Raw genomic sequence first — 17,340 nt, 5'->3', positions numbered from 1 at the left:
TACTGTACAGCCCTAGCCAGCCCTGGCATGAAAGACTGACTGGAATGCAAAAACGTCTGCAGCCGTTTCATAATGACCCTTCGCGTGATGAGATGAACTGATCTCGTGACGTGAAGAGTCATGTCTCTATTCAAGGTGTCTCATGACAGTCTAGGATGGAGATTGAAAGTGGGACGATGGGCATCAATCCCAGGGTTTCACGTGAGTTTAGATAACGTTATGATCGGGAAGTCCCGAAACACGCTTGTTTTATAGTGACAAAAAAGAAACAACAGATGATTTATGCTTTTGGTGGTGGTGGCATGACAGCTGAGCTGAAGGAGAAGAATTGCAGTGCAGAATGGGAGGGTAGGATGATGATATCATGGGGGTTACATTTTAGTTCCGATGTGGGGGATGACCTCGGTAGTATAGCTGGGGAACTGGCAAGTTTGAGGTGATACAGATACGATTTGTCCAGTCACAAACTCGGAGACTTTTGCTTTTCCATTGCTTCTGGAGATTATTATTGTGAGACTCGAGAGAAAATCTTGACATTAGCTTCTCAGTAAATGTAGACCCTTCCCCTATTCTATTCTTTTCTTTCTTTGCCATTCCTGTGGTTATTTTGTCTGCCAATCTTAGCTCAAGCACTCTTTGCCTCTTTCGGCCATGGCCAGAAAGTCTCGAAGCATCTGGTGGTGGCGGTTCTTTTAGAAATAATCGCTATCTAGACTAGATAGATAGGTATTGTGCGACAGATTTATTCTAGCAGCAAACATATTTACCAAAGCTCGAGGTGTAAGTTGAGTTTAAGCCGCAGCCAGCGGGACTTTCGAGGAGCAAAAAACGGTTGACGGGAATTCTCCTTTACTTGTTTTCTAGAAGCAGGCGAGGGCGTTTGAGTTGCAGTGAAGCGTTTCTAATGGACAAGGTGAATGATTACCAAGACGTCAAAGACGATCAGGAATAGGGGGAGAGATGCGAATAACAGTCTTTCGTATGTGAAGCTGTGATTAGAAAAGTCGCATCAATACCGTGGCGTTTTGAATGGCATCTTTAACGTTGGGATGAAAGTCATGTCACACGGAAGTAGCAGGTATGGCCACCCTTTTGCAAGAAGGGATCAGGATCATTTCAGATAATAGACCCTGCTTTTCATTCTTGCCAAGACGCTTTGCCTTACCCAATGTTAAAAGGAGAGTTCGAGTTAATCAGACATAGATAGGATAGGGATAGGTCCAAGAAAACAACTCTAGAACGGCCAAGCCGAATCACGTTTGATTGCAGAATTGATCACTTGGCTGTATGCAGCGTACTGCGTGATCTTGATGGTATCTCCATGAACCACTTGGTCGTCCAGTTAAAACCCTTGTTATTGCACCAGTTAGTTGCATAGTCAATCCTTGATTGTCCACTAGTGATGAGACTAAATGCACAGTACTAAGTAAGGTAAACAAGTCAATGTTGGGCACGAGTTATGGATACTAGTTACTACCTACTAGGTATAGAGTGGATTTGTTGATATCGGGGATTAATTCCTCTTTAAACAGAATTACAAGGCTGTAATGTCAATTCACAGTTTCCTCCCCTTTTCTTTTTAAAAATTTCTCAACATCATTACGTCGTTTCCTTGGCTTTTTGGATGTTCCTTGGACCTCTTTCTGGTCGTTGCGTCTGTCATTGCAGGGGTTTTGAGCGTCCCCTCTTTCTTCAGGGAGTCCTGTCCATGATTTCCGAGCTAAAAGACCGCCGCTAGAACTAATCGAGTCGATCATCCCCTGTCAGCAGCTTTAGAACCCCTGTTTACGCCCCCGGCCCCGAGCGATGCCGCCACAGCCCACTGTACAGTTTAGGTATGCTGTTGGTACTGTCACTGTTAATGTTACTGTCCACCAAGGAAAAAGGTAATGAACTCATCGAGACAGCCCAACCTCCAACTTTGGTCCAGGTCCAGGTCTAGGTCTAGGTCTAGGTCTAGTTCGAAGTCCCTTATTTTTTTTCTTCTCTATTGAATCTTTTCTCTCTTAACATCAGTCTTCCTCTTCAATTGTTTCTCTTTCCTGTTCTTGCTTTCCCGTCATCCAATGTCGGAGTCTGCGTCGGAATAGAAACTCTCCCTCCATTCAGTGTCCACCTCTTTATTTTGTCTTTGTCTCTGACGGAACGAACCATCGCCCCCCAGTCTAGAACCGATCTGCGAGACAAGACCGACAGAAAAAGACAAGCAGGACAAACAATTCAACTTTCCAACAATTTATTCGTATACATAAACGAGACCCTTTCCTTTTCTCTTGCCGCCTTTGTAAGCGAATCGATAACCTGAGTAATATCACCAACTCTTGCATACTTCTCTTCCTTCGTATATTCCCTACGTCGGCCATCATTCGGGTTCTTCCTCATATAACCGTTCCCGTCGTATCGTCCGGATACGCTCTTGTTCCAACGTCAACAACAAACAACTGTCTTCGTATCTGTTTCTGTCTCAGCCAAGGTTTCAGTCACCTGGCCGTCTTCAGCCAAAAAAGATACAGTAAAGACAACAAGAAACAAAACTGATCCTTCAATCAATCGATCAAAGCAAGGGCTAGATTGAAATTAAGCTTCGCCTCTCTCTACAGTGCCATTGCGCCGCCTTTTCCTTCTCCCTTTCTTGGAAGTACTTCGCCTTGGAATTGCCTGCTCAAATACCCATTATATCTCCATTTACAAATTCCTCCCCTCTTTCTGGCTTTCTGCTTGAAAGTTGTACCCTTGCAGTCGGCAACCACCTAAAACAGGGTCCCTGCTCTTTCTGCACTGCTTGTTACTTCCCTTTTCACTCTTGTCTTTTTGGGTGCCGCCTGCCTACTCTGTTTTATCCCTCCCCCAATCATGTTTACTCAGCCAGTTGTTTCAACGCCCACGGGGCCTTCGCAGTCCTCGTCCACTTCGACTTCGAGACCCAGTCGTCTTAGAGGTCTCAGTTATTTGCGCAACTATACACAAAACCATATTCTTTCCCGCGACAGCCATCATAACTCTTCATCAGGCTCTGGACCTGGCACCGGAACAGCGAGCGCACGCAGCACGTCCCCCAACCGACACGGCTCTAGCCTCACGCGATCTCTCAGCCATTCGCCTACTACGAGTGGACCATCCACCACTGGAGCCCAGAACCAAAACGCCAACCACTTGACCCTCGTCAGTTCAACACCCGATCCCGTGAGGAATTTGGCATCAGCGGTCACCACAACTTCGATACCTGCGCTGCCACCTACTTCTGTCCCTGTTCCTGCTCCCGTCGCCAACGACTCTCCTTACGCATCTTCTACTGCGCCTGCTTCTGGCCCTCTGGCTTCTTCCGACGCCGACGACCCCACCAACACTGCGCCTGAATCCTCGACCGCAGCAGCAGATACTCAAACTGTAACCGCCGACATGATCCAAGATCAGCCTACCACGAGGTCGCGGTCCGGCACCACGGGCGAAGGGGGCACATCCACCCCTGAGACTACTCCGTCAATCCGATTCTCAGCCTACTACGACCCGCGATCTACACGTCCGTCCCTGACGTTTCCCCCCATTTCCAGGACTTTGCCTACGGGATCCGAGAAGATTCGCGTTGGTCGCTATTCGGAGCGCGACAGCCACTCCATGTCTAACATGCCTGGTAATCAGCCGTCAGCCGCCCCCGTCGGTTTCAAGAGCAAGGTCGTCAGTCGCCGACACTGCGAGTTCTGGTACGAGGATGGAAAATGGTACATCAAGGACGTCAAAAGTTCTTCCGGCACGTTTTTGAATCATATTCGTTTGAGCCCACCTTCGCAAGAAAGTAAAGCTTTCCCGGTCAACGATGGCGACATCGTGCAGCTCGGAATTGACTTCAAGGGGGGAGAGGAAATGATCTTTCGATGCGTCAAGATGCGCCTCGAGCTAAACCGAGGTTGGCAAAACAAGCTCAACACTTTTAAGTAAGTCTATGGTCTACCTTTTACAAGTTTCGAATACTAACACATTTACTAGCATGGCTGCGCATAAGAGGTTGCAGACAATGGCTTCTAGTGGAGCAGCAGCTGGTACTAACTCTCAAGACTGCTCCATCTGTTTGAGCTCTATTGCCGTAAGCTCACTAAATACTATCCGTCCTTGTTCATTTTGCTAACCACTACTCATAGCCCTGTCAATCTCTATTCGTAGCACCCTGTTCGCACACATGGCATTTCAAGTGTGTGAGATCACTACTCAACTCTCCCCAGTACCCCATTTTCATCTGCCCCAACTGTCGTGCTGGCGCCGACTTGGAAGCTGATGTCGATGAGCTGGCCGAAGAGTGGCAACAAATGAAGAACGAAGCTGAGGCAGAAGCCTCGACGCCAGCGCAGATCGACACCGAGCCGGAAACAGAACCAGAGCCAGAGCCAGCCGCCCCTGTAGTTAGTTCTGGAACATCGACACCCGAGCGATCAAATACTGTTGACAGCGATCACATGGATGTCACTGTCAGCATTACGCCCGAAACGCCCCAACGAAACGAAGTTAATCATGCCATCTCCGAGCCATTGCCTATCAGAGCGGTCTCGGGTGCGCGAAGATCAAACCAGCTCGGCGATAGTCGAACGCCATCTCCCCCAGGCGGCAACGAGGGGCCAATTACCCCACGAAATAATGTTGGACCTTGGGTTTTTGACGGCAGCGCCGGCAGCACAGTGAGCGCCACAGAAGGCGAAATGACCAGCATAGATGCCGCAGCACAACCGGACACAAACGAGAACAACGCGACAGTTCGTCAATGAAAAGGCCCATCGACCGAAGATGCTCGTATATAGGCGGGGCTCGGTCGTTATCTGGTAAATAAGACGGCGCTTGGAGAAACATGTTTATACGTCATGGCGTTCGTTCGGTTGTCCTTGCTCTCATGGCATAAAGGCGTTGGCGGATTTTTTTATATATAAATTACTACCTGTAGTAGAAGACAGGATGGAGCGTGACTACGCATATTTTGCATAGCGTTGTTATGTTATTTTGATTGAGTGAGATATGAAAGAGAATTAGATATAGGGTAGTTTTTTTAAGAATAGGTCTCATACGACGCAGGATGCAACTGGCCGACGAGGCCCTATGGGTGGGAGTTAATGGAAAGACTTGCCTAGGTATTATGAAGCACAGTGTATGAACTGATGTGAAGTACCATTTGAATACATAACCTAATGCAATTGGTCGCAGGGACTCATGTCATGATCAATAGTCATGATATGAAGCGAGAGAATGTCATTAGACTTGCTATATTTTCACTCCGAATTTATCATGCTTGCTCGTATTTTCAGCACAACGCTACATTCCATAATTGTTCATAGCAGTTTATGGCGGTACCGGAGCCTCCTGATATCCCAATTAAATTAATGATACCAGTACTGATTTCATGAACTCTGCCGTCTTCGTCTAAATTGTCTTCCACACACACAGAAGACATTATGTCATCATAATCCGCTATTCACGGCACCGAGATGATCCGGCCTAATCGCCGAGTGCGGGCGGACTGGCCGGGGTGCGTACTAAATTTCGACGGTCGTTAGTCAGTCGCAAACTTATTTGCCAGTGACGATACCTTCAAGCATTTGTTTGTATTTGTTAGAAATTGGCAATTCCCATTTCTTTACAAAAGCAGGCGCATCTTCAAAATGCTTCGCCAATTCAGCGCTGGCCTGCCTACAAAGGCCCGGGCATCATGCTCGAAGGTCTTGGGCCAGGCTTCCAAGTTCTCGCTGGCGCGGAGATCTATGGCTACTGTTAAGGTGAAGGGTATTGAAAAGGTATTTTATAACAATAATTTGGCATTGATTTATACGGACTACTCTTGCTAATAGAGAATAGGATCCTACAGACCTTGACAAGGTCACGACACTTCCCAATGGTCTGCGAGTTGCGTCAGAAGCCCTGCCCGGATCATTCGCTGGTGTGGGTGTTTATATCGAGGGCGGTTCACGATTCGAAAACGACTCTCTCCGCGGTGTATCCCATATTATGGACCGACTCGCTTTCAAGTCCACATCAAAACGCTCCGCAGACGATATGCTCGAGCAGGTCGAAGCTTTGGGCGGAAACATCCAGTGTGCTTCGTCGCGAGAGAGCATGATGTACCAAGCCGCCACCTTCAACAACGCCGTCCCTCAAACCATTGAACTCCTCGCCGAGACGATCCGCGACCCCCAAATCACCGACTTGGAAGTTGCCGAGCAGATCGAGACAGCACGATATGAGATCCGTGAGATCTGGAGCAAGCCTGAACTTATCCTGCCCGAGCTAGTTCACACTGCTGCGTTCAAGGATAACACCCTCGGAAACCCGCTGCTGTGCCCGGAGGATAGGCTGGGTGCTATCAATAAAAATACCGTCTTGGCCTACCGAGATCTCTTCTACCGACCTGAGAGAATGGTCGTGGCATATGCTGGTGTTGAGCACAGCGAGGCTGTCAGACTGACAGAGAAGTTCTTTGGCGATATGCAAAAGGGCACACAGCAGACCACAGAGACAACTGGTTCCGAGACCAGCGAAAGCGAACTATCAGATAGCGAAGCTAGCGCATCCTCAGTCTCTTCATCACCACAGTCATCCTCCGGGCTTCTTTCACGGTTCTTTAAGAACACACCTTCCGCTCCCCAGAATCTCAACATTCCCCCCTCTCAAGTCGATATTGCACGCCCCTCCAAATATACGGGCGGTTTCTCCTGGCTCCCCGCTCAACCACCTAACCTGAGCGGTCTCCCTACTTTCACACATATCCACCTCGCCTTCGAAGGCCTCCCTGTCTCTTCGGACGATATCTACGCCCTCGCCACACTCCAGACTCTCCTTGGTGGTGGTGGTTCTTTCTCTGCTGGTGGACCTGGCAAAGGCATGTACTCTCGCCTATACACCAATGTCCTGAATCAGCACGGCTGGGTCGAGTCATGCATGGCCTTCAACCACTCCTACACTGACTCCGGTCTTTTCGGCATCTCAGCAAGCTGCTTGCCTGGAAGAACAGCTGCCATGCTCGACGTCATGTGCCAAGAGCTCCGTGCCCTTACCCTGACGACAGGCTTCTCACGTCTGCAAGAGACCGAGGTCGCACGTGCGAAGAACCAGCTGCGATCCAGTCTCCTCATGAACCTCGAGAGCCGTATGGTCGAGCTCGAGGATCTCGGCCGCTCAATCCAGGTCCACGGCCGCAAGATTCCCGTTAAGGATATGTGTCGTCGTATCGAGAACCTGACAGTAGATGACCTCCGTCGTGTGGCCACTATGATTGTTGGCGGTCATGTGAAAAACCCTGGCGGCGGAAGCGGTGCTCCTACCGTGGTGTTGCAGGAGGCCCAGGCATACGGTGTCAGCAGCCACACAATGAGCTGGGACCAGATTCAAGATCGCATCGATAGCTGGAAGCTTGGCAGCTTGCCATAGATTTGATGTGGTATCGTACCAAGAGATGATGTGTTGGTCACTTGCATGACGTCCTCCGTGAAGAGGAGTTGTATAATAGGGTGGGATATTGTAAAGCATATACCGGACATTGGGATGTAGCATTATGAGGAGTAGAAAGACTATGATGGTCGGGAAAATATGTATTATATGAGCCCACGCGATTTCTCCCCTAGACTTAAAATTAACGTATACTAGCATAAAGCAGACAAATGAAGAATTCTAAAGAAGAAAAGGTACATTGATGTATATTATTCTGTATGCAAAGTCTCGCTATCACTGAACTCCAAACTATATTGTGCCCATTCTGGGTATGAATTTGCGCCGTCTTCGCAATACGCCGTATGCCCTGTTGCTTGATATAAAATTCTGCCATTTCTAATGCCGTATAAAATCAATGATTAAACCTGTTCAAATCCCGCAAATCAAAGTTTGGACCGCACAGCCTCGAGGCGGTACTTGACGTCCTTGAGGGCCTTGTTGGTAGGTTTCCAGTCATCGAACTGCTTGAGTAGCTCATCTGCTTCGGCACTCAATTCAGTACGGACAAAGTCCTCTTCCAACAATCCACGCATAATCCAGGGTAAGACATATGGGTTCTGGGATGTCAATGGCCCTCCGCGCGGGGAAATAGTACATGGAGCTGGTGGTGGACCAGCAGGTGCTGTTTCGAGAGCGTGTGCGATGGCAAGATCGTACACCGCGTCATCGTAGTAGAGGCGGGAATGACCAGCACCTGAATAAAGGGAGCCAGCAAGAGGGACGGATAGCTCGCGAACCAAGCCATGGTCTGAAACACCAAGGTTGCGTAGTTTAAGAGCGAAGCCAACCAGGTGAGCAATAAAATCAGGGGCATGAACACGCCCGTCGATGAATACAGCCCGGTAGATGTAAGGATGGTTCGCAGGCGAGTAGACGGCGGACTACATATGTTAGTTAACTGAGTACAAGAGACACGAGTAGTGGCTAGGACTTACCTCCATTGGTACGAGCTGGTCGTCAATGCTACCAATGAATGTGACACGAGCCCCATAGTCTACTACACGCTTCAGAGCGTTCTCAAAACGCTTTGAGTTGTCACTCTCTGCGTTTCCAAAGTCCCACAATTCAGCAGCAGAACCCATGAGCAGGCTGGATTTGTAGTCAGGAAAAGGCCCCAGTGCAACTCCTGCCATGGCACAAACACCGACTTTGGCGTTGGTGATGATGCCGAGATCAATAAGTTTCTCGAGCAACATGATGCTCACTGGAACTCCTTGCGAGTGACACGCAATTAGAATGAAATCAGCGTTGCGGATATGATCAATCCAGTTAAGCATGAGCTTCCATAGGTTGTCTACGCGATCTTGAATCTTTCCTTCTCCCTCGAGGGCAACCTTTTCGATCTCGCAATCACCACAGCCATGAGACTCAGCCCATCTTCGGATCCCCTCAGCTCCAAGGGCGGCAAAACGTAGAGATGTACCTGTTGGCTGCCCAATCATAGGCCGAAGGTATGTTGCGGGAAAGAGCCCATGAACACCGATTGCAATAGCCTTTTTGATATTTGGAGGCTTGTCCACCCGGAAGACATGGTTGGGAGGGGCTTGCTGTGTGCGAAGCAGAAATTGCGTCAGTTGCTTCACAATGGATGGATTGTCCTTCATACGGTAAGTGCTGGAGAAAGATGGAAGCAGGAGGTTGCCAGAGTGTTTGGTAGATGTTTCCGACTCGGCGACGGATTGATCGGAAGAAGCTATCTTTGCTGAAGCTTTATCAACATCCTGAGTAGGAGTTGCTGCCCTGGTTGGGGTTGATGCCCCAGATACTGGGGGCGATGATGTGCGATCCAAATCCATCGACTGAGGCCTGACGCGTTTGTTCTTCTTCATCCACCTGGACTTGACTGATGCTGGTTTATCCTTCACTTTTGGATCTTCTATTTTGCTGTCCTTGGTTGGCGATACATCGCGTTCTGCCATGGGTTGAGGATGGGCCTCTGACCCTTCACCCATCACCGCTACTTCTCCAGATTCCGGCAAAGGTTGAGTTTCTTTCGTTTTTGGTGATTCCTTGGACCAAAAGGCCCATGTTGAACCGCTTTTGGGAGGTGGCTCATTTTGATGAGAGGGCGGCTCAGAATCTTTCATGACGACGTCTTCTGATGGCGGTTCAGTGTCTGTTTGTGGTTGCTGAATATCTGGCTTATCCTCCGGAGCTTTGACAGGTTCAGCCGAAGGATACCAGTATCGAAACCAAGAGGTAGGTCGTGGGTCTTGATCGTTTTTAGGAGAGGCCATCTGCTCTGAAGGCTCTGCTTGAGCGGGTGGAGTGACAGGCCGAGGAGTATCGGCTTCTTTTGTAGCCTCAACCTCGATCATTGGCTGAGTGCCTGTATCAAGTGTTGGGGTCGCCTGAGTCTCCGTGAAAGGCGTTCTGGACCACCACCCTAGCCATCCTGATGAAGTTGGCAGTTGTTGACCCTCGTTCTGGGATGCAGATTCTGCGGGTCGCATGTCGGCCTGAGATTTAGACTGGGCATCACCGGTCTCAGATTCTTGCGTTTTATGCGTTGTTGTTTCTGCGGTCCCTGCGTCTTTTGATGTCTCTTGGCTTTCGGTGATTTGAGTTGGCTCTCTGGACGTTTCAACATCCGGCTTGATCTGACTTTGCGATTCTTTTTGCGCATCTTCTTCGGTCATGGTAGCATCGGATTTGTTTTGTTTAATCTTCGGCATCGTTTTAATCGTGCCCGTCGTACTTAGAATACTGGCATTATCGCTGTCGTTCCTCTTCGCCTCGTATCGACTTAGATCGGAGGATTTATTGGATTTTACTGTTCCTCCAAGTATGTTTTCTTTTGCGACTGAGGTGGATGCCGAGGCTTTCGGAGCTCGTGGCCATGAGCCGTACCAACTTCTTGGTCTTTGTACCTGCATGTCTTGTTAGACCTTAAGAGGATAAGGTAAAGCCAAGGAATCCTACGTCTTTGCTACTTCTTCGCTCTATGGAGCGAGAATCACTCATAGTAGTCTGCTGTCTCGATGGCACCTTTTGGTTACCTTGGTCTGTTTCCGTCGCGGGTGTCGCCTTTGACGCCTGTGATTGTGACGTAGGGGTCTGTATTGTTGAGGCGCTGACCAGGATCTTCGCGTCGTCCTTTGTGGTCATTTCGGCCGGGCTCAGCCGTGCCTTTTTTCTAGGAAACATGTCAAGTATCTTGGCTTCACAATTCCATCGAGATGAAAAGACTAGTTGAACGCTTTTAGGTTTGTTGTTGTTGCTTTATTAAAAACTACTAAGGTAGGTAATCTCATAGTGCTTGTCATGTGTTGATCCAACGTGCTAAGTTCCTAGGTAGAGTTACCTTCAGAGGGCCCCGCCGTAGTCCGGACTGCTACTGTGCATCAAAGTGGAGCCTTAGTCGGTCTGGAGGGAGCTCCATAGTTTTTTTCATGTTATCGATAAGCAAAAGGTAAAGAAAAATTTCGACCCAGCTACAACTTAGACGAACAGTGAAAGACAGAGTAGTTGGTGATGCGCCAACGTCTTTCACAATGAGCAACCTCAAGCGAAAAGACGCCCCTGGCGGCAATCCTCCCGCCAAATCGGCAAAAAACACAAAAGAAGCCCGACCTACAACAAAAGAGAAAGTCGGCAAGGATGCGAAGCCCGCTCCCAAGAAGAGCGCAGACGAGCCTGAGAAGGCTCCTGTCGTCTCAATCTTGAAGGAGGATGAGCCAATGTTCCCTCGAGGTGGCGCCAGCATCCTTACTCCCCTCGAGCAGAAGAAGATCAACATCGAAGCCAAGGCTGATGCCATGCGCGACGAGGAATTCAACACTGCCACCAAAGATCAAAAGAAGAAGAAGAGGAAGACTGCCTTGAAGGGCGACAAGAAGGCGGACAAGAAGACTGAAGATGAGGAACAAACAATTCGAGTTGAGAGTCTCAGCTTCAAGGTAAGCACATTAAAATATATCAATCTTGCGTCAGTTCCTAACTTTGGTTCAGAAATTGGTTAAGGGCTCTCTCGTCCTTGCGCAAGTCACACGAATCAACAACCTCGACGTCGAAGTCGCATTACCAAACAACCTTACTGGTCATATCTCAATCGTTGCCATTTCTCAACAATTGACCGAGCGTCTCGAGAACGAGACCGCCGACAAGGATAACGATGAGGAGGAGGAAGAAGCCGATGACGACGACGGCATCGATCTCAAGTCAATCTTCGCCGTCGGTCAGTACCTCAGAGCCTACGTTGTATCCACAGTCGAGGAGTCCACAACTGGAAAGGGTAAGCGACGCATAGAACTCTCTCTGCGACCGAGCGAGGCCAACACTGGCTTGGAGAAGGACGATGTCGTTCCCAACGCCACAGTCATGGCATCGATTGCCAGTGTCCAGGATCGTGGCTTTGTGATGGATACCGGTATTGAGAACCTCGGTGCCTTCTTATCACGAAATGAGGTTGATAAGTCCATTGACGAGAAGAGACTGCAGCCCGGCGCTGTCTTTTTGTGCCAGGCTATCAGCAAGGGCGCCAACGGCAAGATTGCCCAGCTCTCGCTCCAGCAGAAGAAGATCGGCAACCCCAAGAACCTACCAGCTGATGCGACCACCATCAAGACCTTCCTTCCTGGTACCATGACCGATGTCCTTGTCTCCAATACCGACCGACGAGGACTCGCTGGAAAGATCATGGGACATCTCGATGTGACTGCCGACATTATCCACTCTGGTGTTGGCCCAGCTGGTGTGAGCCTAGACACAGCCTACAAGATTGGTTCAAGAGCCAAGGCCCGTGTTATCTGCAACTTTCCAGGTGCCAGAGAACCCAAGCTTGGAATTTCTCTTCTCCCCCATATCACCACTCTTGAGAAGAAGCGACCTACCAAGTCAACCGACTCCAAGAAGAACCCCACACAAGTGCTGCCCATCTCATCCTTGGTCGAGACCTGCACGGTTCGCCACGTTGAGCCTGATATTGGTCTGTTCGTTGATATCGGCATTCCTGGTTTAAGCGGATTCGTTCACATTTCTCGAGTCAAGGATGGCAAGGTGGAGGCGCTCTACGAGTCGAGTGGCCCCTACAAGGTTGGCTCAGAGCACAAGGGTCGCGTTGTTGGTTACAACGAAATCGACGGACTTTTCCAAATATCTTTCGAGAAGTCCGTTCTTGAGCAGGAATACCTCAGACTTGAGGATGTCCCCATCGGTGCAATCTTGACATGCGAGATCGAAAAGGTTGTCGTCGATGAGAGGGGTGTCAGCGGCCTGATCGTAAAGGTTGCGGAAGGTATCAGTGGTTTTGTTCCTGAGCAACATCTTTCTGATGTCCGACTACAACACCCCGAGAAGAAGTTCCGACAGGGTATGAAGGTCAAGGCTCGAGTCCTTTCTACCAACTTGGACAAGAAGCAGATGCGTCTTACCTTGAAGAAGACCATCGTCAACTCCGAGGCGCCCGTTATCAAGTCTTACGACGAAGTCAGTGTTGGTATGCAGATTCCTGGTACCATCATCAAGGTCCTGTCATCCGGTGCTATCATTCAGTTCTTCGGCACCGTTCAAGGATTCCTGCCCATATCTGAGATGAGCGAGGCTTATATCAAAGATCCCAAGGAGCATTTCCGAGCCGGTCAGGTTGTTAGTATTCACGTTCTTGATGTTCAACCTGAGGACAAGAGACTGGTTGTTTCTTGCAAGGACCCTTCCGCTTTCGGTCTGGAGAAGCAGAATGCTCTCAAGAAGCTTCAGCTTGGTGATATTGTCTCTGCAAAGGTTACACAGAAGACCGAGGATCAAGTCTTTGTTGAGCTCGCCGATTCTCAGCTCAAGGCCACCCTGTCTGTTGGTCATCTGACTGACAAGTCTAACTCCAAGAACCAATATGCTCTCAAGCGTATTGCCGTTGGACAGACCCTTTCTGATTTGGTGATTATCGAGAAGGATGACAATCGACGTGTCATTGTTCTCAGCCACAAGCCCAGCCTTCTTGACGCTGTAAAGAACAGGACTCTCCTCACCAGCTTTGAGAAGGCCAAGGAAGGCAAGATTGTGGCTGGTTTCGTCAGAAATATCACAGTCACCGCTGTGTTTGTTCAGTTTGCTGGAAGCCTAACTGCTCTTCTTCCCAAAACTCGACTTCCTGTTGATATTCAGGACCAGCCTGACTTTGGCATGCACAAGCACCAGTCCATCGAGGTTAAGATTGTTTCTGTCATCCCCGACCACCAGCGCATCGTGGTGGCTCCAGCTGATTTTGATGAAACTGCCGAGTTGAGCAAGAAGGGCAAGGTCAACGAGAAGCCTGCCGCTACGGATGACATTGAGCTTGGAACAATCACCAACGCAAAGATCACCTCTATCAAGGATACCCAGCTCAATGTTCAACTTGCCAACAGTAAGGTCCAAGGTCGCATCGACGTTTCTCAAATCTTCGATAAGTGGGAAGATATTCCCGACCCCAAGGATCCTCTCGACAAGTACAACAAGAAGCAGAACATCTCTGTTCGTGTGATGGGAGTCCATAGCGCTAAGGATCACAGATTCCTGCCATTCTCCCACCGCTCGCTTCACTCTGTTCTTGAACTCACTGCCAAACCCAGCGATATCGAGGCCAAGACACTCAAGCCCCTTTCTCTTGAGGATCTCAAGGTTGGCGACACTCATATCGCTTTCGTCAACAACTCTAGTCCCCAACATCTTTGGGTCAACCTTTCCCCTTCCGTCCGTGGCAGGATTTCTGCTATGGAGGCTTCAGATGATTTGTCTCAGCTCAACGATATCGAGGCGAACTTCCCCATTGGTTCAGCCCTGAAGGTTAGAGTCACTCACGTGGATGTCCGCAACAACCGTCTTGACCTTTCAGCTCGTTCGTCTAACTCATCTGATGCTGTCACCTGGAGTGTCCTGAAGCAGAACATGGTCCTTCCTGGACGAGTCACGAAGGTCAACGAACGCCAGGTTCTGGTTAAGCTCAGTGAGGTTGTATCGGGCCCTGTCCATCTCCCTGATATGTCTGACGACTTTGACACCATCAACACCCTCAACCATAAGAAGGGCGATATTATCCGTGTTTCCGTTGTCGAATTGGACTCAAGTAACAAGAGACTCCGACTGTCAATCCGCCCATCTCGTATCATGAGCTCAACCCTCCCGGTCAAGGACAAGGAGATCAGCGATGTTTCTCAGCTCGATGCTGGCGATATTGTCCGAGGTTTCGTGAAGAACGTCTCTGACAAGGGACTCTTTGTCCTCCTTGGTGGACAGGTCACTGCTCTGGTCAAGATCTCCAACCTATCAGACCGTTATTTAAAGGAGTGGAAGGATCATTTCCAAGTTGATCAACTAGTCAAGGGTCGTGTCATCGCTGTTGACAAGCTGATTCGCCACGTCGAGTTGAGCTTGAAGTCTTCTGTGGTTGACGAGGACTACACTCCTCCTACCACTTACAATGACATTCAGAAAGGTCAGGTTGTTACGGGCAAGGTCCGCAAGGTCGAGGACTTTGGTGCTTTTATCTTGGTTGATGGGTCAGATAACGTCAGTGGTCTTTGCCATCGAAGTCAAATGGCTGAGCAGCCCGTAAAGGACGCTACGAAGCTTTACAAGGAAGGAGATGCCGTTAAGGCTCGCGTTCTATCGGTGGACGCTGAGAAGCGACGAGTCACATTCGGATTGAAGCCTTCACTATTCGAGGACGTTGACTCTGATGTGGACAACTCCGACGCCGGTGTCAGTCTTGGTGAGGATGACAGCGATGACGATGATGTCGATATGGATGACGCTAGCGCTATTCTCAAGATTCTCGGTACAGACAACGCCGGAAACTCAGACGATGAAGATGAGGAGGACGAGGATGACGACGAGGACGAGGACGAGGAAGATGAGGATTCAGATGTGGAAATGGAGGACCAGCCAGTCAAGAAGTCCAAGGGTCTCGGTGCAGGCAAGAAATCAGAGTGGTCCGCTGACCCCTTCGATGAGCCCGAGTCAGAGTCAGAGGAACAGGCAAAGGATACTGAGAAGCCTAAGAAGAAGAAGCGAAGCAGGGACGAGGTCCAGATCGACCGAACCGCCGAGCTCGATATCAACGGCCCTCAAACATCTAGTGACTACGAGCGATTACTTCTGGGACAACCTGACTCATCAGAGCTGTGGATCGCTTACCTCGCATTCCAAATGCAAGTTGCTGAGCTTTCCAAGGCACGAGAGGTTGCTGAGCGAGCCATCAAGACCATCAATATCCGTGAAGAGACCGAGAAGCTCAACGTCTGGGTCGCCTATCTCAACTTGGAGGTTGCCTACGGAACCAAGCAGACTGTGGAGGAGGTTTTCAAGCGGGCTTGCCAATACAACGATCAGCAGGAGATTCACGAGCGACTGGCCAGTGTTTACATCCAGTCCGAGAAGCTCAAGGTAAGTTACTCCAAAAGTATTATGAAATTACAGTTACTGATTCATGAATAGGATGCCGAAGCCTTGTTTGAGACAATGGTCAAGAAGTTCGGTGCCAAGTCTCCTAATGTCTGGCTGAACTACGCCCACTTCCTGCACGCCACTCGAAACAAGCCTGACGGAGCTCGTGCTCTACTACCGAGAGCTACCCAGCAACTCGGCAAGACTCATCACACAAACCTTATGACTCGCTTCGCTGCCCTGGAGTTCAGATCTCCCAACGGCGAGCCTGAGCGTGGACGAACTATGTTCGCGGGTCTTCTAGAGGCTTTCCCCAAGAAGGGTGATATCTGGAGTCAGCGTCTCGATCTTGAGCTTGGACTTTCAGAACCTGACCCAGTTATTATTCGCGATGTTTTCAAGGCGCGAACACGCGTTCAAGGCTTGAAGCCCCTACAGGCAGAGAAGTGGTTCAGACGCTGGACCGCCTGGGAGACTGACTCCAAGAAGAAGAGCGAGGCGATGGCAGCGGCTCAGAAATGGGCGGCTGATTTCAAGGTGAAGAAGGAGGCTGCTGCTGCCGCTGCTGAGGAGGCGGATGAGATGGAAGAATAGAGATGTCTTCCATCAAAGTTTCAATTTGGGATACCATAATACACAGGAGCCTTCAAAAGTTACTACCAAGCATAGATCAATTTTAGCAAACAAAGTTACCAACAATGACCGTTTTCTGTGAAACAAGTCCTATGTGAAAGAATGGAATATTGCTTTGAAAAGCATATCACAGTCATCAGCCAAGCCTTAACACGAGATGATATTCCTAGTGAATCGGAATTCGGCAAACGAATGTTGGCGAATGACGATAGAAAGTAGGATGCCGATTGTATAGATGGGGGCCCTAGCAGCAAAACTTGAATAGGTAGTTGTCTCAGGGATTCTATGTAAAAAGCGGCTCTGTGGTACTTGTTTGACCACCATCAACTCACCTTGAGAGAAGTACCTGTACTAAACAAACCCACTCCCGGGCCGGGTCTAAAGTCTCGGCATTGGTAGGCTAATGCGTCATCCTGGGCTGAGCTGAGTTGTGTACATCTGACTTGTCTCAATTGCTGGATCAACTGAGAGTTACCCAATCTAGTTATGAATGTTTCTCCTGAAGCGGAGACTCGAAGGTGCAAGACGTTGATCGCCTCGTATCGAGTAGTATTTGCTAGCAACGTTGCTTCGCTCTGCCTCAGTTCTTATGGAAAACACCGGTACTAGCTAACTATAGTCTGACCGTATGTAGAGGCCCTATGACGTTTGATGCTTAGTAGAAACTAGAAAGAAAAGAATGATTCTAATGCAGCCACATCAAGACTCGCACTCGATTAGGTCTCACTACTTGTTAGTGCCCTTGCAGCTTTTCGATTACGGGATATCCGGGGCATACACACATACTACTACGGCAGTGATCGGCATTTGCAATTGGGGCAACCTATGACGGGTGCCATGATCTGTAAATAGATCTTGACCGTTAGTTGGTCGGCATGGATTGGT

The 17,340-nt window shown here is 49.3% G+C and overlaps 4 protein-coding genes across 4 annotated transcripts; 3 read left to right on the top strand and 1 right to left on the bottom strand.

Moving 5' to 3' along the window:
* Positions 1-2,853: 2,853 nt before the first annotated feature.
* On the top strand, positions 2,854-4,754 carry FSST1_005442 (uncharacterized protein; the record flags this gene model as incomplete). Its single annotated transcript, XM_083231718.1, has 3 exons — positions 2,854-3,932; positions 3,985-4,081; positions 4,137-4,754. The coding sequence occupies 3 exons, from the start codon at positions 2,854-2,856 to the stop codon at positions 4,752-4,754; spliced, it is 1,794 nt and encodes a 597-aa protein (XP_083088872.1).
* An 885-nt stretch (positions 4,755-5,639) lies between these two features.
* On the top strand, positions 5,640-7,401 carry FSST1_005441 (mitochondrial-processing protease subunit alpha; the record flags this gene model as incomplete). The annotated part of the gene is made up of 2 exons (XM_083231717.1): positions 5,640-5,771; positions 5,833-7,401. 2 exons carry the CDS (start codon positions 5,640-5,642, stop codon positions 7,399-7,401), a joined length of 1,701 nt encoding a protein of 566 aa, XP_083088871.1.
* A 443-nt stretch (positions 7,402-7,844) lies between these two features.
* On the bottom strand, positions 7,845-10,569 carry FSST1_005440 (uncharacterized protein; the record flags this gene model as incomplete). The annotated part of the gene is made up of 3 exons (XM_083231715.1): positions 7,845-8,342; positions 8,397-10,331; positions 10,384-10,569. The coding sequence occupies 3 exons, from the start codon at positions 10,567-10,569 to the stop codon at positions 7,845-7,847; spliced, it is 2,619 nt and encodes an 872-aa protein (XP_083088870.1).
* Positions 10,570-10,955: 386 nt separating this feature from the next.
* On the top strand, positions 10,956-16,416 carry FSST1_005439 (uncharacterized protein; the record flags this gene model as incomplete). The annotated part of the gene is made up of 3 exons (XM_083231714.1): positions 10,956-11,360; positions 11,413-15,822; positions 15,874-16,416. The coding sequence occupies 3 exons, from the start codon at positions 10,956-10,958 to the stop codon at positions 16,414-16,416; spliced, it is 5,358 nt and encodes a 1,785-aa protein (XP_083088869.1).
* Between the last annotated feature and the right edge of the window lie 924 nt (positions 16,417-17,340).

The sequence above is a fragment of the Fusarium sambucinum genome, chromosome I, assembly GCF_050947815.1.
Source record: "Fusarium sambucinum isolate potato_lamoka chromosome I, whole genome shotgun sequence".
Classification (NCBI taxonomy): domain Eukaryota; kingdom Fungi; phylum Ascomycota; class Sordariomycetes; order Hypocreales; family Nectriaceae; genus Fusarium; species Fusarium sambucinum.
This window is presented reverse-complemented; position numbering and strand designations above follow the sequence as displayed.